General features: G+C 46.4%; 1 protein-coding gene across 8 annotated transcripts in view; it reads right to left on the reverse strand.

Annotated features, from left to right (window-relative positions):
* Positions 1-26312, reverse strand: part of KCNMA1 (potassium calcium-activated channel subfamily M alpha 1) — a 725872-nt gene that overhangs the window by 182776 nt on the left and 516784 nt on the right. For all 8 annotated transcript variants that reach the window (XM_059397886.1, XM_059397885.1, XM_059397883.1 and 5 more), the window contains exons 10-14: positions 24298-24408; positions 21621-21726; positions 19798-19880; positions 16151-16220; positions 9949-10104 (exon numbers count right to left, since the gene is read on the reverse strand). In XM_059397886.1, coding sequence (XP_059253869.1) covers positions 9949-10104; positions 16151-16220; positions 19798-19880; positions 21621-21726; positions 24298-24408 — 526 coding nt within the window. The remainder of the gene's footprint in view (positions 1-9948; positions 10105-16150; positions 16221-19797; positions 19881-21620; positions 21727-24297; positions 24409-26312) is intronic.

Genomic DNA, 26312 nt, shown 5'->3' on the forward strand with positions numbered 1-26312 from the left:
CAGTTTGAGTTACTTAAATACTTTTACTTTGATCAGAAGGAACCTTCAAAGATTAGGACTAATTATCCTTTTTCCCCTTAAAAACTTTCCTTTCTTCCTTTTATCATCACTTTTAACCCCTCTGGACCTCACACCCTGTTTACTGATACCACCTGTGTTGCTGGAAATCAGCACACTGCATAATGACCCAGTCATTCCTCGCTCCACAAACCGGGCATCCTCTCCCTCCCCTGCTCCGCCACAGCACTTGGGCAACCAAGTCTCTCAGGTAACAAGGCATTAAGGTCTAGGGAGGATAGTACTACCCTGGTCTGGAAAAGGCCAATGCACCATGGAGGGAATGGGGTAGCCCTAGGTATTTTCTACCTTTGAAAAAGACCTTCATTTTTATAGCATGTAGTTTGGCATGGTTGAGGAAACTGAGGATACTACTTTTACAAATACCGCAAAGTGATTTCCGGTCTTAGAAGGTACTGGTTTGAATACAAAGCCAAGCAATGTCTCTATCAAGACTCTTCTCTCAGGGAACCACCGTGTAATATCAGGGAAAGCACCGAGCTGAGAAGCCAGAGATCTTCCTGGAAGGCAGTCATCCTCATTTCCCCTTTCCCTATTTCTTCCTCCTCTACGCACAAGGAAGGGTCCAAAAACGCCAGATCCTTGGCATCAAGCACCCCTTGCCAAATGATAGCCAATAAAATGCTTGTGTATCTAGTCAAAGAAAAAGTAATTTAAGTAAAAACATGTATCTTATAGGGGCACCCGTGTGGTTCAGTGGGTCAAAACCTCTGCCTTCAGCTCAGGTCATGATCTCAGGGTCCTGGGATCAAGCCCCACATCGGGCTCTCTGCTCAGCAGGGAGCCTGCTTCCTCCTCTCTCTTTGCCTGCCTCTCTGCCTGCTTGTGATCTCTGTCTGTCAAATAAATAAATAAAATCTTTAATTAAAAAATGTATCTTACAAAGTGTAAACTGCTTGGCAAACTTGGGTTACTATTATAATCATAGAGTTCTTGACAAAATACCATTGTATCAAATCAATGGTGGTTCTTTGCTTGGCATCCCTGAAATGTAGAATGGTTGCTTCAAAATGCTAGGGTCCTCCTCATTGTTCTGGGCATAGATTTAATATCCGGGATCACAGGAGGGCAATGATTACTAAAAGATTTAACAATGGAATCTGAGATGTATTCTTAATGGTTTAATAGCATTTTGAGACTTTTGCTTGAAAAATCACCAATGGTGGGTGGCACCCACAATTAGAACTTTGAAAGTGGGGGAGGCCAGGAGGACGCAGCCTGTGAATGCCCAGGTGTACACAGAAATGCATGAAATTAATTAAAGGCTGCTGGTCTCCAAAAAGAGATCTTTTTGACATTTGCGACTTTATCAAGAGGGCCTTATTTCACATTATTGGCCATATCCTGCCAGCTGATAAGGGCAGGGTGAGAGGCAGCTTCTCCCGGTGTTCGTGGTTGAGTACTGGCCACTGCAGCTCCTCTGCCCCAGTCCTCACGGAGCACGGCGCTGTCTGCATGTTATGTAATTTTTTGGTGCTGCCTTCCCCTTTTGTTCAGTCTGTGCCAAGAGCCAAATAAAAGAATCCATATGTGATTACGGCTATAAAACCAAAAGGAAAATATTAGACAAAAATTTAACATTTTGGGGTTTCTAAGTTTGTTTTACCTTTAATGCTAGGCAGACAGTTTACACAAATCATTTTGCTGCAAAGTAAAGAGTAATGAGTTAAATGTGTTCCCTGTCACCATCAATCATGTACATTTGCCTTTGATTGACCAAACATATAAGACACATGAAATGACTTTCTAATCAGGTTAGGGGGAGCAGGGAGGGAAAAAGGGGAGAAAATGGGGAGGGGGAGCATAAGCCTCTTATTTTATTCAGAAATTCCATTGACATTTTCTGGCAATCTTCTAACATGCTGTATGGGCTTCTCTTTGCTAATAATGTTTGCCTTGAGAATTTGTAAAGGTCTAAGAACTCTTTAATTCAATGTTCTAGAAATTACCAGGGCCAGAGGGGAACGAAATCCCCGTTAATAGTTCATGGATTAATTCTCTCTTCTTTCAAAATCATTTTCGGGGGAGCTGGTCTCTCAGGTGGGCGTTCGTCCTCTGCAGCGGGGTGAATGGCTCTGCCTGGGGAGGCAGGCGGTGCCGCTGGTCTAATGAGCGCCGCCACGGAGGGAAAAAGACGACGCTCAATGATGTTGACCCAAATGGGATACTGAGGCTTAGCCAATTCCTTTCGGTGCATGGGTGTTTATTTTGATTTGTGAATTTAAACAACACACTGACTGGATTCTCTGGCAGTCGAAACGGTTTATAACCCAAAGTAACCAGCCTCCAAGCATCCTCGCCAAGCTCATTATTTCAAGTTTCCACGCGGAGTCCAAGCTCTTTAATGTGGCGAGGGAACTACCTACGGTAGCAATGGAGGAAGTTTTCAGCACCAAAATCACCCCCCAAATAGTCGCTGCGGTCCTGGCCCCACCCAACTGTCTGTGTAATCAAGGCTGGCCAGGCGAGGCTGAGACCAGCTGATTCATTTACTTATTCAACAGGCATTTCTTGAGGACCATGTGTACTGGGTGCTGCTCCAGGCCCTGGGGATTGGGCAAGGAGCCCTAGGCTTCACAGTGCTGACACTGTCTCAGAGAAGGAGGCAATAAATGAGACCACGAAGCCACGTAGGAAATCAAAGCCAGGAACGCAGATGAGGACATAGATACACAGGTTGTGGAGCGGAGAGTGATTTTGAAAATATGATTCTGATGTGTTTACATATGGAAACTTTCTTCACCCCATGAAGTCAGGGAGAACCTCTAAATCCTTGCTGGAGACTGTGGTGAAGTGGGACATCTCTTCCCTGTAGGGACTCCCGGGAGCCCCAGAAAAATGTATGAGCTTAGTTGCTTCTTTTTGATTCTCCTACATTTGCCAGGAAAACTGCTGAATGGCAAATCATCTCTCAATTAGAGATATGCCACATTAGACTGTAGAACTCAACGCTGTGGAGATGCCAGTTCTCCCCAAGAGAGCTCAGAAACAGACCCACGCATACACTGATGTTTCAGTAAACGGGCCCCTGAGGTACTGATAACGTATGGCTTCTTAACTTGGGTCCTGGTTAAAAGGGAGTTCTGAGTTTGTGAATATTTAATAAGCTGTCCATTTGTTAGATGTACACTTTTATGTTTATATATTCTACTTCGATTAAAGATTTGTTGTTAAGCCCTTTTATTTTATTATTTTTTAAAAGATTTTATTTATTGATTGATTTGACAGCGATCACAAGTCGGCAGAGAGGCAGGCAGAGAGAGAGGAAGGGAAGCAGGCTCCCCGCTGAGCAGAGAGCCCGATGCAGGGCTCAATCCCAGGACCCTGGGGATCATGACCTGAGCTGAAGGCAGAGGCTTAACCCAGTGAGCCACCCAGGTGCCCCTGTTAAGCCCCTTTAAAAATGCAACTCTAATGGTTTTGAGAAGGGCCTCACTCCGAAATTAACACAAACCAAAGACATGGGAGATCTGATAGAAGGAAACCAGGAAGCTACTAGGGGAAGAGTGTTTCAGCCAGAGGAATAATGTGTAACCCTAAAGACTAGCCAAAGGGGTGCAGCTGATGGCAAGGAGCAGAAGAGCACTTAGGAGATGAGGCCGGAGAGGGTTGCTTCGGACTTAGAGAATATCGTAAGAACTTTTTCCTGGTGAGATAGGACACCATGGAGAGATTTATGCAGAGGGGTGAGAGCATCTGGTTCATGCTTGTGAAGGATCATTCTGGGTGCTCTACGGAGGATAGACCAGAGTGGGAGAGGGAGAAAAGCAGAGCAGGGAGGCAGTCAGGAGGCTTATGTAATGCTCAAGGAGAACAAAGGATGGTGGTTTGGATCTGACAGGAAGAACGGAAGTGGTCAGAAATTTGGAAAGTCAAAGCTGAGAGGATTTCCTGCTGGACTGAACGAGGTGCATGAGAAAAAGAAAGAAGCTGGGGATGCCGCCAAATATATTCGTTTGAGCAATGGGAAGAATGGCATCGCCAGTGTCTCCGGACAAAGAACAGGAATTCAATTCTGGGTATGTCAGGCCTCAGATGAGATGCAAAACTCAAATAGAGATGTTGAGTGGCAGTTAGATAGATGACATTGCATTCGGGGGGAGGTTCCAGATGGAGATATAAATTTGGGACCCCTATATATGTAGGATTTATGAGAATAAACCTTATGGCAAGTGAGTATATTCGTATCATATCTATAGAAGTTCACTCTCATGACAAGTTGTGATCGGGATGACATCACCTGTGGATATGAAATAAGCAAGAGGCTGCCTCTCCCTTGTAACTTACGCTATGTAGATTTACTTTGTGGGAGAAACCCTCTACTCTGGCACCAGCAGCATCCCCTCCCAGAAGCAGAAAGCCACCTTGACCCTTATCAGTTGCAGCCCTGGCCCCCTTTTAGAGATCCCATCACCCACCTCCAGCCCACCCCACACTGGGCTGAGCCTTGTTGTTTGTACCCTCATGTGGATGAACACCTCAGGTCTGCAGAGCTTACACCCATCAGCCAATAAGAACTGTTTATTTTCTCCCAGAAGCACCTACTGAGTCAATTAGCTTTACTCCCTGAATACAGCAGCAAGTAATATCACTTCCTTCTGGAAAACCTGGTGATTTCCTTATCCTGATTCATCCCAGCCTAGGTCACATGTTTTAATGCAGTGACTTCTGCCCTTTATAGAGCTGGCCGGAGAGAAAGCCAGCAAGACCCAGAGAATGCATCTTGGAAAAGTGTGCCCATGCATCCCAGTCATAATAGAAGCTTCCTGAAGCTTATGAGTGCCTGCTAGCCATGAGAATGACAGTGTGGTTAGCATCCTGCATGGAATACAGTAGGTGCCCAGGGAATCTCTATCAAAGCAACCATGTCTAACCACAGAAAGCAAAAATTCTGGCAATAGCTAAGTTCCCCCTTACTGTATTTCCTCTTATTTTAAAATATTTTATTTATTTCTTTGGTGGGGGGGTAGGTGGAGGAGGGGCAGAGGGAGAAGCAGACTCCCAGCTGAGCAGGGAGCCTGATCCATGGCTCAGTCCCAGGACCCAGGGATCATGATCTGAGCCAAAGGCAGATGCTTAACCAACCAAGCCACCCAGGTGCCCCTACCGTATTTCCTCCTGGTATACTTAAAGACCTGGAGCCAATTTGTTTGGTTTGACACGTGAGTTTGTCAATTCCAGGTGTTCTGGCCTCATGTAGGTTACTGAACTTCTCACAACCCACAGTATCTGCCACTGGAAAGTGGATATAATAGTACCAGTGGTGGGTACAGTCATTGTGAGAATTAAATGACTGATGTCTGTAAAGCAGTTAGCCTAGGACTTGGCACAGGGTTAGAACCCAAGATAGCTCAGGTATTATTAGAGTCTTGATTTTTATTTCCAGCTCCTAAACCATATTGTTTTTATATATGCATATAAAAAATGACACAGATGCACATAAACATCACCAAACTAAAGGAATTAAAATGATTCCCTGGCCTACAACTTGTGCCAGCTAGGACTATGTATTGCTGAAAGTTTATCTTAATGAGATAATATCAAAAATGAGCAAGTGGTTTTCATGTCCAGCAAGGTCCACCTCGGCCAAGATACACTCTGGGGGCACCTGGGTGGCTCAGTGGGTTAAAGTCCCTGCCTTCAGCTCAGGTCATGATCTCAGGGTCCTGGGATCAAGCCCCACATCGGGCTCTCTGCTCAGTGGGGAGCCTGCTTCCTCCTCTCTCTGCCTGCCTTTCTGCCTACTTGTGATCTCTGCCTGTCAAATAAATAAATAAAATCTTTAAAAAAAAAAAAAAAAGATACACTCTGAATAACACACACCCAGTTTTCCTATGGCTTCCTCATTCAGAAATAGAAAAGGTGACAGAGAAGACCATGTTGTGATCGATATCAAGTAACATTTCACCCACAAGAAATAATTACAGGGTACATGCTATGTACCAGGGTGTGTGTGTGTGCACGCACACACACACACACACACACACACACACTCAAATGGTAGCTTAGCAAAGTTAAAATGCTCGGCAATCCTGAGAATAATTTAAATCTGCTAAATTTTGAAGAGTCAGTACAGACTGAAAAGAAATGTTAAGAGCTAATCACTCTCTAAATTATACACAACACCCACACATACAATTTATCATGCCCAGGACAGCTAATCCTAGTAAGAACAATAGCACAATTCACAAAGATGGCAGGTCAAGCCTCAACATGAAACCACACATGCTGAAGAGAAACTAAAGTATTACACGCTAAAACTCTAAAACCAAGAAAAAATAAAAATCAATGGATCTTAAAATACATCGAAAAGAGGAAGCCAAGTGGAGGGTAAGTGTGGCCACTTACTCAGGGACTCAGGAGCAAGGCAATGGCAGAGCGGCTAAATAAATAAGTTCATTATCTTGGTCTTTAAAGAAGACCTTAGGAAGATTCTCACTTGAACCTGACAGGCAGGTGGTAGGAGATCCGATAGCAGTAAATACACAGGATATTCCACACCTGGTTGACAGTGGAGATACAGACTAGTCTCAGGAACCAGGACCATTGCCTTCCCTCCCTGGAGGAACTCAGGGCAAAAACTGGGTGCTGCTGGAGAAAATGCTTACCCTAGTATTAGCAATAGGCTGTGGGGTCCGAGGACCCAACCCGTCAAATTGGCCAACCTGTGACTCTTTCATGAAGTTATTTGCTATCAGGTTATCGTGGATTTGTTCAACAAATACCAGCATACCAGAAACTTCAGAGGCCATGCCTTGAAGGTTAAGCAGAGCAAATTACATACGAATAGGCAGGAAAAAGTCTTTAACAGTAGTTAGCACACTTGAATTCCTTATCCCAAAGATGTGGGCTAAAAAGACAGATGCTCCAAAAGTTTAGATCAATTCAGAGATGACACAGCCAACATGGGAGCCAGGAGTAAGGGCCTTTGAAAGTGATATTGCTCAGGGGACACACAAGTGTTCCCCATATTTTGCTGGTACCACTGGCCTGGGCCCCTTGGAACCTCTGCATAGCAGGAGCCCCTCCCTCTTGCTAAGCTTTATTATCCTCCCTTTCAGCCTTGGCTTTCGGTCTCACGGACACTAAAGTCCCCGTGGCCGGCCAACTGTGCTTCTGCCTGTGATATATATACAGAGTACAATGTATTCTGCAGAACCAAGAAACAGATGCTGTACCTGCCCAGGGCAAGGGAGAGGCTGAGCACACACTCCACCTCTGGCTTCCAGAAACACTAAGTGTCCTCAAGGGATGAAACCCGCCAAAGCCTCATCCCACCTCTCTCCATCCTTGAGGGCCTCCTGTCCCTACGGAAGTACTAATGAATTCTCTGCCGGAGGACATGGGGGATACTGGGGCAGGAAGCAATTTCTGGCAACGATCATCCATTTCTAGATTTCCTTTTCCATCTGCCCCCTGCCCAGTAAAAATGAGTGAAGACACTATGACCTCGGGAATGGAAGATAATATATAAAACCTGCCAAGGAGACCATCATCAAGGTGTTTATCATGACCTGAGGGAGACAAGGATCGGGGATCTGGAGGGTCAGTGCACCAGCATGACGCCACAGAGTGGGGAACACATGCTTCCAGCAGTCCTTATTTTAAGTGAAAACAATAGATGCAGGGAAACCTTGCTATTTCCAGGTCATGTGCCTTAGCAAATTCCAACACAAAGACCACCTGAATGTCAAGAGGCCATGTTCAGAGAGCTACCTCCGAACACGGGGGACCTGGCTCCAGGCAGAAATGACACAGTAACATAACCCTAGGAGGGAAATGTGTTTTCAGTTACACCAGGGCCCAGCCAGGCCTCTTCCACAGGCTCTTCCTAAATAGGAACTTGGCAGTGGGATTCGCTAGGCTGGAGGGGACGTCCTTGGCTCCAGAGGTGAGGCCCTGCAGGGTCTTGAGGAGAGTTGGACAGAAGTTCTTTTTCCCTGCTCAATAATAACACTGAGGAATCAGCGTCACATCCATTTTATTAATTTTCTTGACAGGCAGCTCCAGTTTCCATGCAGGCACCACAAAATCAAAACATACGCATGTCAAGTGCCCCATGTGCGGTAGGGCCCTGCCAAGACCGTGTTACATCAACAAAAGGAAGCAGAGCCCAGGTCTCAGACCTCGTGCTTGGGCCTGTGGGTAACTCCCTGCTGGAGAAAACCACCAGAGCTCAGATGAATGAGCCAGAAGAGCTCTCTTGGTGACAGTCCTTTATCCTGGGGTCTGGGTTCCTTGTGTTGAACACGAGAGCCGTGGGAGACACAAGGCTACATCTGGCTTTGGGGTATGCTTCTCAGTCCCGCCACACAGACCTCCCCTGCCAACTCCATTTAGCCTGCATTCAGTTTCATCCAGGCAGGGGAATAGCAGCCTGGATTAAAGAAGCCATTAAAAAAAGAAAAGAAAGGAAAAGAAGAGAAAAGAAAAGAAAAAACCGCAATACCCTTATTTGTGTGCTGGGTCTGAGCCTGGAGTTCTGTGGAGTTGAGGTCTTTGGGCACATAGGGAGCTGAAGGAATGTTTTGATCAAGGCATCCTTTGCTAAAGTGATAGAAGGGACTCCAGCACAATTTGTCCTCTCACATAAAGGACTTTTATCTAGGAACTGCCTATGTAATGTAAATTAGGTGGGTAGAGAGGGTAAGGGCTGAGAGAAAAGCCCTGCTCTAATGCCACGGCGGGATGCCCCGGGTGAGCCCACGCAGGTAGCCGGTCCGTAGTCTCAGCCCCACTCTTCCCGCCCATCCTTCCCACCGCCTCCAGGGCCATCGCCTCGACTCCCCCAAACAACGGACCACCAGTGCCACACAATGCAGTAATGGCAGCCCAGGGCTGGAGGTATGACACCTAGGATCACAGGGCTTCTAGAGCCCCTCATGGGACCTCCTGGTAACTCACAACTTTCCCACCTCCATTCCTACTCTTGCAGGAAGGGGAAACGGAAGCCCAAATCCTGAGCTGACGACCACCAATGCCAAGTCAGAAAGGCCCACACTGGGCGGGTTTTCCTGCCCTGGTCTGCCTCCTTGACTGGTCTAGGTTAAGAACAATGCAAGGATGAGGACGGGTGTGATCATTACTCCAAAAGCCCTCTTAGGAAGGGCCCGGGCCTTCAACCCAGTGTCCCGGAAATGGGCCTGCCCTGGCCTGGCCAGTGCCCCGGCCTGGCCTGTGAGGAAAGAGTTGGGTCTTTCATTGCCTGGGGTGGTCCAGCAGGCAGGGGCCACTCTGGAGACGCTGGGGTGGCTGCCCAGCCCGCTCTTCAGGGTGAAGAGGAGACGAGCAGAGCCAGACCGCCCATCTCATGGCACACAGGGCGCCGCTGCTGAGGAGTCGGCCCCTCATTCCACTCTCCATTCAAACAACCGTGGCATGTCAGCCCTGCTGGCCTCCTTGATTGTGCAGAAATAAATAAATGAATTATGTTGTTGGGGTTTGGGCTTCAGCACAAACACATGGTCTGCATTTATCTGCACAGTGAGAGGTCCACCAGCCACTTGATGTAAAAAAAGCAAAATGATAATTCTTTTCTTTAGGCACTCTGGTGCCATATGGAATGTATATAAATCATATTTTTGTTTTAACAGCGGAGGCTTTGTTGATAGATAAACATGTGGTTTATCTAAAAAAAAGAGAGGATTTGTGCTTTGAACAATCATTTAATGGCCGTGGATGTGCCAAATAAAAATAAAAACATAATTTTGAAAGAAGTTGGCCTCGTGCCCAAATCTGTAACAAGGAATTTCTCCTTAACCAGAGTGGTTAAAGCCCGTCGATCTGTTTTGAGTTTAAGCTGTGCTCTCTACTCAACCCCACGACAAACTGAATCCGGGGCTAATGGGCTCTAATAGGACAAGACGTTACCTTTATGAATGACCTCATGGAGAAGAGGTTGGCGAGCATGGTGGAGAGGCCTTGAGCCAGACAGCTCTGGGCTATGAACCCCAGCTTCAGCTCCGCGAGGCAGATTGCATCATCTCCCTCTTTCCAGTTCCAGCTCGGGATGTTTAGCAGATGGGCCTGTAGAAGCAAACACAAGGTATGAGAACTGAGGTTGCTAAATGTTCAATGGTTGCAAATCTCCTCTGGGAAATGCACCACTGCCCGATGGCTCAGAGGCATTTAGACTCATCCTTTCTTTCCCTGGCCTGAGCCTGCTGTTTGCTATTTCATTCGACTCCCCTATTCCGTGGACTTCTGTCCTCGGGGTTCTCTCTGGAACATTGCTTCTGCGCCTCCCTAACCCAGGTCTTCCCCTGGGATTTGTCATGTAGCCAACAGAGTCCAGAGGGAATGTCCTCTTGGGACAGACACATCAGCCCACATTACTAGAATAGCTCGCTAGGTTGTTCATAAAAGAGCTCCTCAAACAGACTCGGACCCTCAGTTGTCTGTGTGTTTTAGAATCTTTTTTTAATCTGCATCCCCGAAACTCCAGGTCAGTGGCCCCCAAGTCTGAGTGGGCCTCAGAATCACCTGGTGGGTTGGTACACATATTGCCGGCCCCTCATTCACTCTTTCTGATCTAGTAGGGTGCAGGGCGAGGCTGGAGAATTTGCATTTCTAACAAATTCGAGGTGCGATCTGGGGACCACACTTTGAGTAGCACTGACCTAAATCATCAGGCAAATCACAGTGTAGACATATTATGATCTCTTGCAGATGGACTGATCCTATGTAACAGGTCACACCCGAGGATAAGGACACAGACACACGCTCATCTGATTAATTTTAAGCAGCATGAAGCAGAGTCAGAGATCATCCATTGGATGAAGGAGTCAAAATTCAAAAACTTTGCCAGGATTGGAAAAATGGGCAGAAAAACAACCAGGAAAAATTTTTAAAAGTCTTAATGTCAAGTGCAGCATTTAGGTTCAAAAAAAAAAAAATCAATGTATAAATTCAAAATGAGAAGATCTAACTTGGCAGTAGAGCTGAGGGGGAAAGAAGGGAAAAAAACTTAAGTGTATGGGTAACTCAAATCCCAAAAAAAGGCCAACTGTGTGACAGATTACAGAGAAAGCCAATGCTTGCTTGTTAGAAATGGTCTCCAGATCAAGGGAAACAAATGTTTCATTCTGCTGTGAATCGGTCAGGCTGGTTCCGGAGTACTTGATCCAGTTGTAACAGTCAGATTTAAAGAGGGAAACTGATCAATTGAATAACTTCCAGAAAAAAAATGACAAGCACAAGGAGAGGTGGGGGTTCTGGAAAACGTCTTACGAGAAACAGTTAAGAGAGCCAGCAGTGTCTGGCCTGAAGAAGGACCACACCCTCATGGAGACAGGATGGTTACCTCTGAAAGCCTCAGGTGCTGCTGCAATGAAAAGAGATTAGGCTTGTCTTGCTTTGTTCCAGGGGCCAGAATTAGGACTGACTGGTATATGTTACAAGAAAGCAGTTTTTTGGCTTATTTTATAAAGGAACTTTCTAAGGATGTAATTTGTCTAATAAATGGAGAAAGCTACCTCCCAAAATGCAAAGTCTTTGTCCCAAAAACTCTTTAAGTGTTTTTCCAAGTCATAAGAGAAAGACCGCTTGCTTTGCATTTGAGGTTGTAGCTGAAAGCCCTACTAGACCCCCCGTGGATGCCAAGACTTTATGGCCCTGAAACGCCTATTTTTCTCCAGGTACCAGCAAACACCAGGAGCACCCAGAAGGCTTCCCTTCACTGTCAGGGTAACACACTACGGCCGTACCTACTAGAAGAGAAGATGCCATTATGGAAATAAGAACAAGTCCAATGGCTTCTTGCTCTGCTATCAGAAATTCCCCTCTTGTGAAATTCCTTCCTCAAAGTCCTGTGACAGTTTCACAAGTCCTAAGCCAGCAATGACTCCTGGGAGAGAAGACCGTATCCTCCCTAACGAGACCATGGTTAAAAAGTTTGGTGTGTAGGCCATGATGGATGGTAATTTCTGCCAAGCTGAGTATCAGAGACCTTTTCCCATCACAAGCCTGATTCCAGAGGATCGTCTTGCCCCTTACACTGTTTCTCTCCCAACTCTTCACTGGCTGGCAAAGGCCACCTTCCCCCTTTACTATCTTCATGGCACTTTCAAGCAAGCAAACGAACAATCAAAGCCTTTTCCAGAGAGGCTCTCATATCCCCATGTGCCAAGTTTTTGAAGGTATGAAGTCCAGGCGCTTGGGCTTTGGGTCCCCCCTGTCCCCATCTGGTTTGAGTTCCTTAGGCATATTTCACATGTTATTACATGGGAAAGTCAAGTCTGTTTCAGTTCTCGGGCTTCCATATGGCCTCCGTTCATGGGCTGTTGTATCTTCCCCAATTGTAGCAGGGAGCAGGGAGGGATGTACCAAAGGCCAGGAGGAACATCTGTGTGCATGAGATGAAGAGAGGAAATTTCACAAGGAACTCAAATCCTCTGTTTCTGACACTTCTGTCCTTCATCTGAGGGATATCTGGGTCCACTGGAAAATGCCAGCATCATTGCACAAAGGTCTAGAGGCACATCCTGGATCTGAAGAATGAGGCCTGATAAAACAGGTGTAGCAGGACCAGGGTCCCCCTTTGATCAGCCACTGGACCACTCCTCATCTCAAGAAGGAGAAATGTGAAAATATGCTTTCCTGGGAAACCAGTAGAGGTCAAGTCCAGTTCCAGCCTTCCCTATCCATAAATAACTTTGAGAAAGCCACCAGAAGGAACAAAGTTCATTACAGAGAAAACACTTCAACACTATTGCCCAAGAATCTAAGTGTTTTTTAGTGAGAAAGCTCAAAGAACTTGCATCACCATTGGGCCACTGGGACTTGGTTTCTAGGTCCTAGAAAAAGACCTTTCTTTCTAGAATCTATTCAGAAAATTAAAAATCCATTAGCAGCCAAGTCATCGGAAGTGATACTTTTCTATGATATCATCAACTGTTCTTTCCTTGAAAAGCTTCAAAACATTTACAACACTCAAATCAAAAATGAGTGCCCTGTGCCATCTTCTTTCTGCGTTCAGAGACATCTGGGCTGGGCTGAGTGTTTCTCTCCATGAAATCAGATCCACTTTAGAAAACACCAGTCCTTCTAGAAGGCCTGCTGTGAGGAACCAGAGTTTGGTTCAGTGGGGTGGGCTCTATTTACAGAGAAGGTGACAGTTGGCCATTCTGTTCTTAGCTCAGTGCCTGCCAAGTGACCACGAGTTGTACTCACCAGAGCTGCTCTGTCTGGGAGAACACAGACTCCCAGTCTGGAGTCACACTGGGATGCTAGCATGCACAGATGGCCAAAGGAGGACTAAATGTGATAATGGATGTCAAGCTCTTTTAAAACCATAAAATAGGCCACAAATATCTAAAATTATTATGATGACAAACTCAGGACCAATTTTACTTGGAGAGAAGTAGGCAGCTTGCCTACATCCCTTTAGGCCCTGGAATACCAGCATCATTAGAGCACAGGGAATTGAAATTCTTTATGTTTTAAGTCTCATATCCAATTATGGAATTAACTATCACTTAAAGTGTGTTGTGTGCAACATAAGTTTGTTTGTTTTTTAAAATATTTTATTTATTTATTAGATAGAGATCACAAGTAGGCAGAGAGGTAGGCAGAGAGAGAGGAAGAGAGAGGAAGCAGGCTCCCTGCTGAGCAGAAAGCCCGATGCGGGGCTCGATCCCAGGACCCTGGGATCATGACCTGAGCTGAAGGCAGAGGCTTTAACCCACTGAGCCACCCAGGCGCCCCGATTGCAACATAAGTTTACATACACATACCAGGGTCTTTCAAGAAAGCAAGTTTTAACGGGTGGAGGCCTCTGGGCATTTATTCATGGATGAAGAGAAAGGACAGAGAGAGGAAGAAAAATAAGACTGTAAGGCAATGGGGGAAAAACAGATTAAAGAGAAGGTGGGAGCATCTCAAAAAATAGCAGTTATAGAGCAGGGTGACAAGTGTCCATCTGCAATTCCATGAGGAATGGGATGACAATGACCAGCGGACTTTTTGCTCCCTCTAGAAGAGGGAAATGAAATGATCGAGAAAAGTGGGCTCATCCATTACTCATCCTATAGGGGCAAAGTCTCACACGTGATTTTGCCTGACTCTGAAACCCCAACATATTGGGGTGATTCTAAGCAAAAATGTGTTTTTGGCACATTCCCTGAAAATGTGTTTTCAGGATCGGTTGCCGCCTTCATCATTTTTTTCCTGAATAATTATCATGAAAAGGTTTGTACCAGAGTCCTCAGCGTGGACCAGACATTCAGCGTGGCTATGGTCATGTGAGTACTGACCAGGTTCCATCCAGATCCTAGGTCCATTCAGCTACTTGGACTTTGACAGAAATCACAGCTGAAACCATCCCGAATTTCTTGAAGAGGCAGCATCCATACTCATTGCAAGGGGGAAAAAAGGAATTGACACCCATTTCTAAACTACTACATTAATTTCCCTCTTCAATCTAAATTCAGCCAAAAACCTAAACAACAGCTTAAAGCACTCCCACACTGAATGAAATTTCAAATCATAAATGAAAGAAGAGTTTATTGCCTGAGGAGCTGTCTCCAGCCACAGGCTTGCTAATAAAATTCCCCTCCACCTATAGGGGCTGCTATCTAGAAACTTCTCCAGACCGATGCTTGTGAGTCCCCGATATCCTCACTTTATGTCTTCCGTGTCCTTGGGTTTTCCAGAGATGAACAGGACAATGGGACCTTAGGTGCCCACCACCAAGCCCACTGGCTGGAGTGCAACACGTTCTGCCGTGGAAGCACCTGCTGAGGGCCGGGCAGTGGGCAGCAGACCCGAGCGGTAGGCCGGTCGCCGACAGCAGGCCCCACTTCACAACGGCCTCTGATGGGCCTCCACACAGCGAAATGGGGCAGCCCTTGCCAGCAATTAAGAAATAATGGCATGGCACTGGTGCATTTGGCAGAACAGGGTCTTCTCTGGGTCACCTGACTGCCTATTTCGCAGGGAATATGGCCTAGAAGATGGACACACGCTCACTCATAACCCAGCGGGGAGTTATTGTGCTCAGACAGAACACCTGGTTCCAGGTACCGAGCAGCCTCCGGTTTCCCAGCCTCATTACGGGGAATCACCCGTTCCACATCAAACGGAGAAAGGTGCCACCTTCCCTCCCCCAAAGCTGTTTCCCTGGGAGCTCAGTGACAGGCAGCGTGAAGGAGCAGTGCCTTTGAATGAGAGACTGAGAAGTAATCACAAGCGAAACAGCATAGACTCCAACGTTTGTTTTCTTCCCAATCCCCTTCTAAACTAGAACAGGAGGAAAATTCCTTTATGTCTTATCTCTGTAGAGCAACTTTTTCCCTCGGTTCAACCAAGCCAGTTCTCCTCTGCAGCAGGAGAAGGCCATGTTCCGCATTCTCCAACCGGTGCGTGGTCTGCTCCTCCATGTCACCTGGTCTCTGGTAGCAAGGCCCTATCACTCGCCTGGGAAGCTCTCTACCCCGGACTACCCCGTCAGTCCCTGAGGGCACAAGGCAGGACTCCTTCACTCGTACGCCGGACTACAGAAGAGAGTAAAAGGGCGCCTGGGTGACTCAGTGGGTTAAACCTCTGCCTTTGGCTTGGGTCATGATCTCAGGGTCCTGGGATCGAGCCCTGTATTGGGCTCTCTGCTCAGCGGGGAGCCTGCTTCCCACCCCCCCTCTCTGCCTGCCTCTCTGCCTACTTGTGGTCTCTCTCTCTCTGTCAAATAAATACATGAAATCTTAAAAAAAAAAAAAAGAAAAGAAAGATAGAAAGAAAGGAGTACAGTACATAAAAAGTGGACATTGTTGAAATTGGGATCTAAGGTTAAATCAATATTCCAACCTGGGGGTCCAACAGATGCTGCCTTCCAGTGAGCAGCGGTCAATAAGGTGCTTGCACTGAAGAAAGGCCCCAGGGAGGTATGTACCCAGCACCCCTTGTCTAGCCCTTTGGATTACTGCAGCACATGTGTGCACATGTGTGTGGGGGGGGCATGTGTGTGTGCATGTGCACATGTGTGTGTGTGTGCACATGCATCTGTACAATGAGAGAAGAGAGACCAGGCATGCTTGTTCACCTCTGAGCTTGGGATGGGCCCGGCCTCTCGCTGTCCTACCTTGTTGTGATACTGCAGCATCTGAGTGATGATTCTTATCTTCGGGTGGTAGTTCTTTATGGAGATGACTCTGAAAAAGAAAGAACCACAGCTGAGGCGGGGTCTGTCTAACTCTTGGAGTCTGACGGGAACACGAATTTGACCGTACCCAAACAGAGTGAATGCGGGGCCAGCAGCCAGGACCATCCAGAAGGCTTGCCGGCACAGGGCCTGGTTAAACGGTGTCCATCACTGTACCCCATGGCAGCATGAGAAAGAAATCAACAGAATGACCACAGACTGTGCGTGGGGCAGGAAAGAAGAGAGCGGTTCTCTGGTGCCTTGGTGTCGCGTGTGGGCCCGTTTAGTGGCACAGGTGATCCAGAGCAGGGTCACGGGCTTACTGCCTACAGAGACATCTAAATAAGGCGGCCTCAAGCCACGGGCCAAGGGAGGTTTGCAATCTCACATACCCTGGGGACAAGCCTAGAAGCAACTTGCTCTGAGTCCAGTTCTCCAAGTTAACAACTTGAGACAACAATGACGAATCAAACAACCAGCCTGACAAATGATACTAAACTGTCACACACACAAGGCCACTGACAAAAATGATTTCTGAGCAGGGCTCTTATGTCGGGATCAATGACTCAGCCTTTGATAGATAATAGAGTCTAAGTGAAGACTTTAATGCTGGTGGAAAATAAAAATCCAAGGCTGGCTGGACGGCCACCGTCTGATAGAAAATTCCACTCTCCCTGCCCCCTAGCACCCAGGCAAACTGCCCTCAGTCTATACTGCCGATGAGTCACTGCCCTCCCCCAATCCACCCCTGGCTTCTGCTCCCTGAGACTGGGCTACATATGGAGGAGTAGAAACACCTGGATTCCAGTCCCAATGTACTAAGGAACTGGGTGACCTTCAGGAAATCCCTGGGTTCTTTGTGACTGTTTCCTCATCTGGACGTTGGGGGCAATGGTACCTGCTTTATTTATTTCACAGGCTTTGGTATGAGCAGCAAATGAAAGACCAGATGTGGAAATGCTTTGAAATCATTAAAAGCTCTCGCCACGTGTAAGTTATGGTTTTTGTCATTACCGACTCTGTCAGAGGTGACACTGCACATTTCCTTCTGTGACAAGGAAGGCTAAAGAATGGAATTCCACAGGACGGCCCACCGAGAAGCCTAATCAGAAATGCGAGTGCGTGTATTAGGACCACCCCCACAAACTCTGCACCAAGAAACGTCTCCGTGCGGGGAGAAATGGAGAGAAGGCAGGGAGCAGTTTTATCTGAAAAGCTACAACTTGTGAATTTAGGAAATGGATCGCACAGAAGCCTCTTCCTGCACAAATTCACCCTGGGCTTTTGCTCTTGAAGCAATTCATTTTATTTTTGAAAAAGTGTTGTGTTGGCTCTCGCTTATAACTCAAGGACTTTGAGCTTCAGTCAGCCCTGAATTCTGAATTCCGTTCACTGCCAGAGCGGGGGGGTCTCCTGCATTAGCTCATTTCAAATGACTCGTTGACATTTTAATTTCAAGAGGGGCAGATTGGTCTCATTAAAAGAAGGAGAAAGGAGGATTATACAAATAAGGGAAAGACAGAGCCCAGTTTTTAACCCTGAACTTTCCATTCCTTTTGCTGCCTGGGCCATAGTTCTGATTCTGGTTACTGCATGGCTTCATTACATGTCTGATGCTACCTCTGTCCTGTAATTTTCATGCGGTGGCGTCCCGCCAAACACCCTGGTAACTGACAAGTCTTCATATTGGCCGGACCGCAGCCTGGGCTTAAATGAAATATTGCCATTCAGAGAAATGCCCATTTCCAAACTATTACTCATTTCCATTATTCACTTTTGGAAGGGGCGGGGGGAGGCACTAGCCCCAAAACTTCTCCAGGGATCAACACATTACACTTTCTTTTCTTTTGTTTTTATGTTTGAAAATCTCAAGATCAGGAAGACTAGTTCCTGAAAGGTTACGTTTTTATCATTTCAGATGACATGAAAACGTGGGGAAGGATGGAAATCCTAGTTCAGGAAGGGGGTTCCTCTGGAGCACCCGATGGTGAGCTGTTGTAGTCACTTTCCAGCTGTGACTAGTTTAGGGGGTGGACCCAGGTGTGGACATATGTCCCCATTCCACCACCTCCCGGCAGGCTGGCAAGCGCCATGGGGACAAGAGTTCATGCATCAACTTCCTTAAAACAACTGCGTGAAAACATATTGCCAAAGAAAAGCGGGAGGAAAGAGAATACTGTGCCAGATGTCGCTTGCCAGACACAGACACCAGATGCTGAGGGAAAGACGTGCTCATCCCCGAAGCACCAGGGGAGTCCCCCACCTACCTCAGTGATGGGAAAGCTCATGTCACTTGGGGCCACCGATTAGAAGCAAAGGAAGGGAGACGGGAGCATGGTGAAGATGCCACTTCCCAAGCCCTCATCCCAGTACATTCCCAGGCTGCAGCAAACCAAGCTGTGGGGAGAGGGAGGTCTGTCTGGACCAAAGGACGGCTGCTCACAATTAGGCAAGAGTTCCTGGGAATGTAGTGGGAGGGAATGTTTTCTCTTAGTTCATCTCTTCTCCAGAAGCATCTCTGTATTATTCTCTTCCAGGCCTCTTAACTCCTCCGCAATGTAGGCCGGAGGGGAGAAGAAGAATCCTAAGGGGCTTTAACTCTCCGGAGCTAAATATCTTTTTTTGTCATTCCATTGTCGAAGAACAGTGTTCTTCTGAAATGAGAAAAGAATAGGAAGTGTGGGGGTCAGCCATGTCAGGTCAGGCCAGGAGATGGCCTTCCATGGGCCTCACCCATTTCCAGGGAGGGCACTGGGTGGTGGTCTCCAGAGTGTGTCCCTGCCCACCCAAAGATGTTCTGTAAATAAAGGTGCTGGGGGGCAGGGGGAAGGGGAGGGTTGGAGTCAAATAGGTTTGCTAAGTTCTCTGTCGATCATTATCTTAGAAAAGCATGTTAGTATTAAAAGCACTGAGAAGGCTTTCAGTGAAGACACTGTTTCATTCTGGGAAACTGGCTGAAACAAGCCCATCAGTCAACCAACTGCTCTTTGAGGGGGATATTAATCAATGCCACAGACACACTTGGAAAGTTCCAACATGGAGCTTCTCAAGCTTGGCACTACTGACATTTGGAGCCAGATAATTCCCTGCTGCGGGGAACTGTCCCCTGTGTGTTGTAGGATGTTGAACAGCATGCCTGGCCTTTACCTCCTGGGATGTGAGCAGCGTCATCCGTTCATTACAACAACCAAGAACATCTCCAGATATCTCTAAGTATCTCTGGCAGACAAAATCACCCACAGTCAAGTCATGGCAGGTCCATCCCCCTTCGGGAAAATGGTACCTTACTTCAAGCCTACACCCATCTCAATCTCTCTTTCCTAGTCCTGTCTGAAACATCTCAAACACAAGACCCACTGTGAGCCCCAGGGGTCCCATCTGCCAAGGATAAGCTTCCTGTCTATGATGCCTTGTGGCACTGCCCTCCACAGCCACAGCACCTCAGCTCCCCCTGGACCTATATTTGTAGAGTGGCTCTGTGGGAAAAAAGTTCCCACAGAGATGATGCTCTGCAGAGAACCTGAAAGGGCAGCCTAGGGGCTGCAGAGCGCCAAGCCCAGAGCCTTCCCTGGCCTCCCCAGTGTTACCTCATTATGTTGGAGGCGTCTTCAGCATCAGGGTCAGCGCAGTACTTGTTGGCAAGGATGAGGCACGCGTCTGCTGACTCTATCTAAGACACGGAAAGGAAAATCACAGAATACAAACATGTAAATAGCCATGCCTGGTTGCAGTCTTTCTCTGTCGACAGCTTTTGGGGAATCTGGTGCTTTGCAAGGAAAGAAAAAAATAATCCAGAGAGATTATAGTTTTTGTCGAAAATGTAGCTCGCAAGTTCTTGTTATAGTATAAACATTTCATCTTGTTGTTGTTCGAGGGTACAACGTGGACCTTCGTAATTATACTTTTCATTTGGCATAGTGACTTAGATGTAATCTTTCCAGATTTCTTTAAATAACAATTAACGAAGCCTTTTAGTCCCTTCTCTGCCTTTTTTCCCTACCAATGGATCTACCCCATCATCTTAATTTTTCTGGTCGGGAAATGGCGTCAGGTGAGCTAAATCCCTTCTCTCAGGTTACCAAGTTAATTGAATAGTCAAGGATTCAGATATTGAGACTCCAAAGTCCTTCATCTGACCTTTTTCACATCTTAACTGTGGAACAGGAGGAAATAAAAGCCCTAAATCAGATAACAACTCAGTATTATTTAGTATTCAATTAGCATTCAGATATTCGAAAGACAACAAATCTATGTATATGAAATGATGTGTTACAGATGACCTCAAAACCTACTGACTTCTCTAAACATGAGTCAAAATAAGATTTATGCCTTTGAGGGAATGATGAACTATGCTAATAATTGCTTGCATCAAATTAGGTCCTTGAACAGTAACTATTTTCTCCAAGTTCTCATTAGATTTCACATTAGTCATAACTTGGATCATGTCTGGATAATATTAAGATTAACTGGACTTTATAAGCATAAGAATTCTTGTTCTGGCTCAGGCCTGCAATCTGTCCGACTTGATAGGTTGTACTTAATAGACCATTCCTGCATTTTGGTGGGAGGCCATTGTTTCCTCCGCTGTATGTCACAAATTGTCTCTAGTTTTCTTTAATAATCCAAAGAATTTACCCAGATCCTTCAGCTTATTCATGTTTGCCAATGACATTATTTACTAAATTATGTAGTGACCACAGTTAGTATTTAGAAGTCAGTGGATTCACAATATGTCTATATCCACTGCCATGCAAATATTGAACGTGTTTACAAAATCTATATAAAACGAGCAAAATAGCAGATGTCACTTTGCTCTATCCTTTTACTTTATAAGCCTCACGTCTGCTTTATAAGAAAATTTTTAACTTAACAGATTTTGGAATGAAAGATTAGCCCTTTACCAAGTGATATCAGATATCTGCATGTTTAGTTTTATGCTTTTAGTCTTTGGTGGCAGGGAAAAAAAAAAGGAAGCTAAAAATGTTTTATGGCCTGGCAGAATTTTATTTATACTTTATCCTTCATGTTATGCTCCTTTCCAATGTAAATAATAGATTTCAGAGCTACACAGAGACCAACTTAAGATGGGAATTACTTGATTATTACATTGTATATGAGGTTACCGAATCCGTACAACTGGTCTACTTCCTTGAGGAGTGCTGACATTGAGGGAACTGGCAAAATAACTTTCATTTTATGACAGTCCAAGTGAGGGAAGTAGCCTAGCAAGTGCCAGAGGAAATGAAACTCTGGGACCAGGGAAAGGGGGATGTCAAGGCTGGTGGCATCTGACTTATCTCATTAGGGGTGCAGAGGTGACTCTTGGCCATCCTAGGAGGCATGTGCCATCACCACAGAGTCAGTCCCCTCTCAGATGGAATAAAAGCAGAAGTCACCTCTTACTTCTTACCTTGACTCTTGCAAGATCATGTGGATTGAGGACTGAACCCTGATAAAATTCCACCTGAGTAAAATGTCGTTTGAACAGAGCCTCAAGCTCCAGGTTAGGGGAAATGCTGGCAGGGAGAGAAGAAACAGCCATTAATATAATAGACTCCGGTATTTCTGCTTCCATGGCCTTCTTTCTCTCTGACTTCCAAAGAGAAAGACCTAGGAAAAGGCTTTCACCTTCAAAGCAGCCCCTTTCCTTCCCAGAAATAAAAGGTTCACCCTCGAGAGAAATAAAACCCCAGCCCACTGAAAACCCAAACCATTACCAAGGTAAAATAAAGAGGCTCGCAGTTTTCACAAAGTCGGAGGCCTATGAGGCGAACCGTCTTCAACTTTGTTAGCAACAGAATCCCGACTTTATGAATAGAGAGACGGAGCTGTGACATCAGAGATTAGCTGAAGGTGCTCCCTGGCAGATCCTCCTGCCATTCCCTCCCTCAAAGCCTCTTCTCTAGTTCTCAGCCACATGGACTTCTCATCCCCCAGGGCCTGGATCAAAACATGTCACCTCTGAGCAGGCACAGACCGAGTTAATGTACTCTCGGTACTGCTCTTGATTCACACATGTGTCCACTATTCATCATTCTCGGTGCTGAACTGTCCAGACATCATTCCCATTGGAGGACAAGGATTAAAACACTGATGGATTCACTCATCCATTTATTACTTCTGTGGAGATGAAAGATTTCTACTCTCTATAAGGTATCAGGCTAGGCGCTGGGGAGATGATATTTGGTTCAAACCTACTAGGTTCCAAGAACTGTGTTCGTCCATGCTTGCCTAACATTCATTAAGTACTTAGTAGAAATTATTAATGTTTTCCAGCACTTACTATGCGGCAGACACTGTTCCAAGCACTTGACAAATATTAACTCATTTAAACCTCAAAACAACCCTGGAGGAAGGGATGTTATTAACCTAAATCTTCAAGAGGTTAATTAACTGGGCCATCTACTACATTGCTGACACTGACAGATGCTGGGGACATGAAGGTGAATCCCAGCAAGTAAAGCATTGGCCACTGGCTTGTTGATTCAGTCTCAAGCCATGGGTGAGAGAGAAACCGAGCCCGTGCACATTGGACCAGTATTTGAGACCCATTACTGGTTGAGGCCCTCTTGGGAAGTCTGCCTGGTCATGCAAGAAATGCTGGTCTCTCCTTGAAGCAAGTGCCCGGTGCAATTCTGCCTCCTGATGAAACTGACTTCAGTCAGTGAATATAGGTTAGATGTTGAGCTCTCATTGTTGCACACGTGCTCATCTTGAAATCCCAACCGATATGAGGGCAAAACCTACGTACACTACTTCTCCTGAACCTCCCATAATGCTCTGCAGAGGACAGGCCCCTCAGCTGGTAAGGACAGGCTAAGCACCAAACTGAATCTGTGAGTTCTGCTCCTGCACTCATGGTCTGGCTGGTCCTTTCAGAACTTGGAGAATTCAGTGTTGAGAGGCAAAATGCTAGCACTCAGACATGGTGGTCAGTTTGGTATTCTATGGACAAATGTCAAAAAGAAGGAGATGCACAGAACAGAAGCTTATATAGGGAAGTCGAATTCCATGGGATCTCAGGGCAGGATTGAGTCCTGGGCCATCAGCCTGCTATGCAGTCAACACCAACTCATAAGCTTTATCCCTAGATAACTTGGAATTAGTGCTGGCACAATGGTGGCCCAATGTCCATCAAAAAAGATGGTGCCACCCAAGTTAACATGCCTAAGTCTCCAGACTCTCTATCCCTTTGGCAGACTATCTTTTACCTAAAAGGGGATCAGGCAAAGCTTAAAGTCCCAACCATATTGAGCAGGAGAGGTCTTGCTTTCCTCAACTGTACAGCAAACACAGTAAGACCAATCTTCTAAGTTGCTTATCAACCTAATGCATGTTATCTTTCACAATAATAGCAAATATTTATTGAGCACTTCCTGTGTGCCTGATTCTGCTCTGTATACTTTATAAGGATTATTTCTTTTCATTCTCCCTACGGGGTAGAATGAAACCACTGTGATCTCCCTATCTTATGAATGTGAAAACTGGGGCCCAGGGAGGTTAAATAACCTCTTCAGCAAGATTCATATAGAATACTCTGAGTTCACAGCATGCACTTTGACTCCCCGTGTTGATGAAGGGAGAGACCGTATGCACGGGCAGGGACCAGCACAGGGTCCTACACTGAGGTTTCTAGAAATGGCCATTGTTGCTGCAGCTGTTAATACTTCATACCCTGCTTCCTCTTGTTTGTGTCTTGCCTGACCACTCTGTCCCTCCTGCCCTTATAAAGAGTCCACACTAGACAGCTAATCATTCCACACCAGAGCCTGCGGACACACCTGGATCGAATTGATCCAGACAGCTGAAGAGACGGTAATGACGTGTTTGACCCATAATGAACTTCACTCTTCTTTGCCAGAATTGCCTCCCCAGAAGCAGGTGCCATTCTCACCACTGAACTAATGTGTTGGTTCCCTTTCCATGGGTTCCATACTGTCCTCTCCAAGGAGGCCATCTGGGGTCATGGCCGATTCAACTCTGCACTGAAACCCCCCAACATGGCGCCCGCACCACCACTCCTACAGACACTCCTCCTCAGGGTGCCTGGTTGAGTGGAAGGTCTCGAAACAGCAGGGGCCCCTTACTTGTGAAGAAAGACGATCTCCACATTGACATCATCTCGGTCCTTGTGCAGGAAGTCCTTCAGGAAGTTGGAAACACTCTCCAGAGTGATGTGTCCGCAGACCACAATGTGCCTGAACAGGAGAAGCCAGTTAGATGGGGCTAGCCCCGCGCTGACCCAGCACCCACCCCAGGCAAGACAGAGGAAGCGCACAGCTGCAGGGAAGCATTGCTCTCCTCCCCAGACCTCCGTGAAAGCCCAGCTCCCATCCCCAGAGGGCCGTGAGGCAAAGCAGTGGCGCTGGCAGGTGCTCAGAGACTCCTTGGCAGAAAAGGCATATGGCTTCTCACCTGATGCTGCACAAAATCCTATTAAAAGCCCAACCGTTTGGCCAAGTGGTTTTATGCATTGAACAATAAGTGACATTATGCTTGTGCTTAAATGCTGCATTATCAAGTCCCTTGCAGATTCATATCTTTCCCTTTCTGCCCACAAAGCGTCCTCTTGAGAGATTTACCGAATGAGTCTTGGTTTATGACATAGAGCTTATCAGGTAATGAGATAACAAATCTTGCTGAAACGATGATTTTGTGTGTAAGAAAGCGGACTTTTATCAGGGTGGCTAATGTGCGGCTTGACACGTTATGGGCTCTGCTGGCCATAAGCAGTAAAAAGGAAATTTTGCATTTTTCCGCCATAACTCCTCCGACAATGGGGGCATGTAACACTTTACAGTAAGTGAGCATTACTCAGGGCTAAATGGGGATGGGACGCCTATGGAATCGCAGATCACACCACAAGCTGTGCATCCCCAGACAGCTGCTTCCCTGGGCTGCCCAGGACTTCCACAAGAGCCACAGCGTTCTACTTCAAGATGGGGAGAAGCTAGAAAGGGATGAGGCAGGAATGGTTTGCCTTGATCCAGCAAGGTTTGGACTTCTGTTTCCAGAGATGGTGGCTTCCCCTGGAGAGATGAGCCTCTCTTCCAGAACTGCTGGGACAATCATCCTACCCAACATCTTTGGGCTCCTGGACCCATCTGATGAATCTGAAATCTGAACCAGTCTGGCTACCCGGTGGCCCTTAACATTTAGTATCTGACGCTCCATCAGGACTAAGCCCTTTGGTGCAAGGGCTAGCCCCATGACCCAAATCTGGAGCCCGACTGTGGAGAGGCAACCTTCTGGCTTCTAATAAGAAGACCATAGCAAGGGGCTCAGCCCAGGTCCCTGTGCCTCTCAGGCTGCTAGGGACAGAGGCTGAGTCCCTGCCCAGGTTCTAAGGCACGGGCAGGGGGTGAACACTGAAGCACGTAATTTCGTGGGAAAAAATTTTAGAATGGCTAGGCCCCCTGCACCTCATAATTGCTCGGTGCACATTCCAACAAGGCAGAAAGCTCATTGGCTGGAGGCAGCTCATAATGGGAGGAAGTGATGATTGCTTATGCAATGTTCCATTAGATGCCATTACAAGAGCCTGCCCTTTCGCTGTAATTTGGTGCTTGACTAAGTATGTGAGAATAAGGCAGTCAACTCATTGGTGAAAGGATAATGATGCAGAACAAAGAGTAAATCAATAATATGCACAATGCAGTTAATAATATCACCATTATGGACTGTTATTGTTACGGTGCCACACTCACTCAGGGGCCGGGCAAGCAAAGGCCATCCTGGGAAGGAAAGACTGTCTGTGGGCTGCCTCAGAAGAGATGTTCCAACACGATCACTTTGTTTTCTAGCCAGGACCAGCCAGGTTCAAGGAGGTCCCCTGGCCACCTCTCCAAATGCCCCACACCCACATGACTAACTCCCTCTGGAAATACATCGGGGGTCAGAACACGGGACATGAACCAAACACTTGGATTACATACATTTTTATCCTGCCATCTCTTAAAATATTTCTTGTAGCACATGAGCATTTATATGGACAAAAGAGGCCGTAAAGGGATTTGCATGTTTTGCATAAGATTTCTGATTCTGAATTTGCCAGGGGTGTTCAGAAAGTGACCAAGACACAGGGTGTCCTGATCTGACATCC

This window comes from Mustela nigripes, chromosome 4, assembly GCF_022355385.1.
Source record: "Mustela nigripes isolate SB6536 chromosome 4, MUSNIG.SB6536, whole genome shotgun sequence".
In the NCBI taxonomy this organism is placed as follows: Eukaryota; Metazoa; Chordata; class Mammalia; order Carnivora; family Mustelidae; genus Mustela; species Mustela nigripes.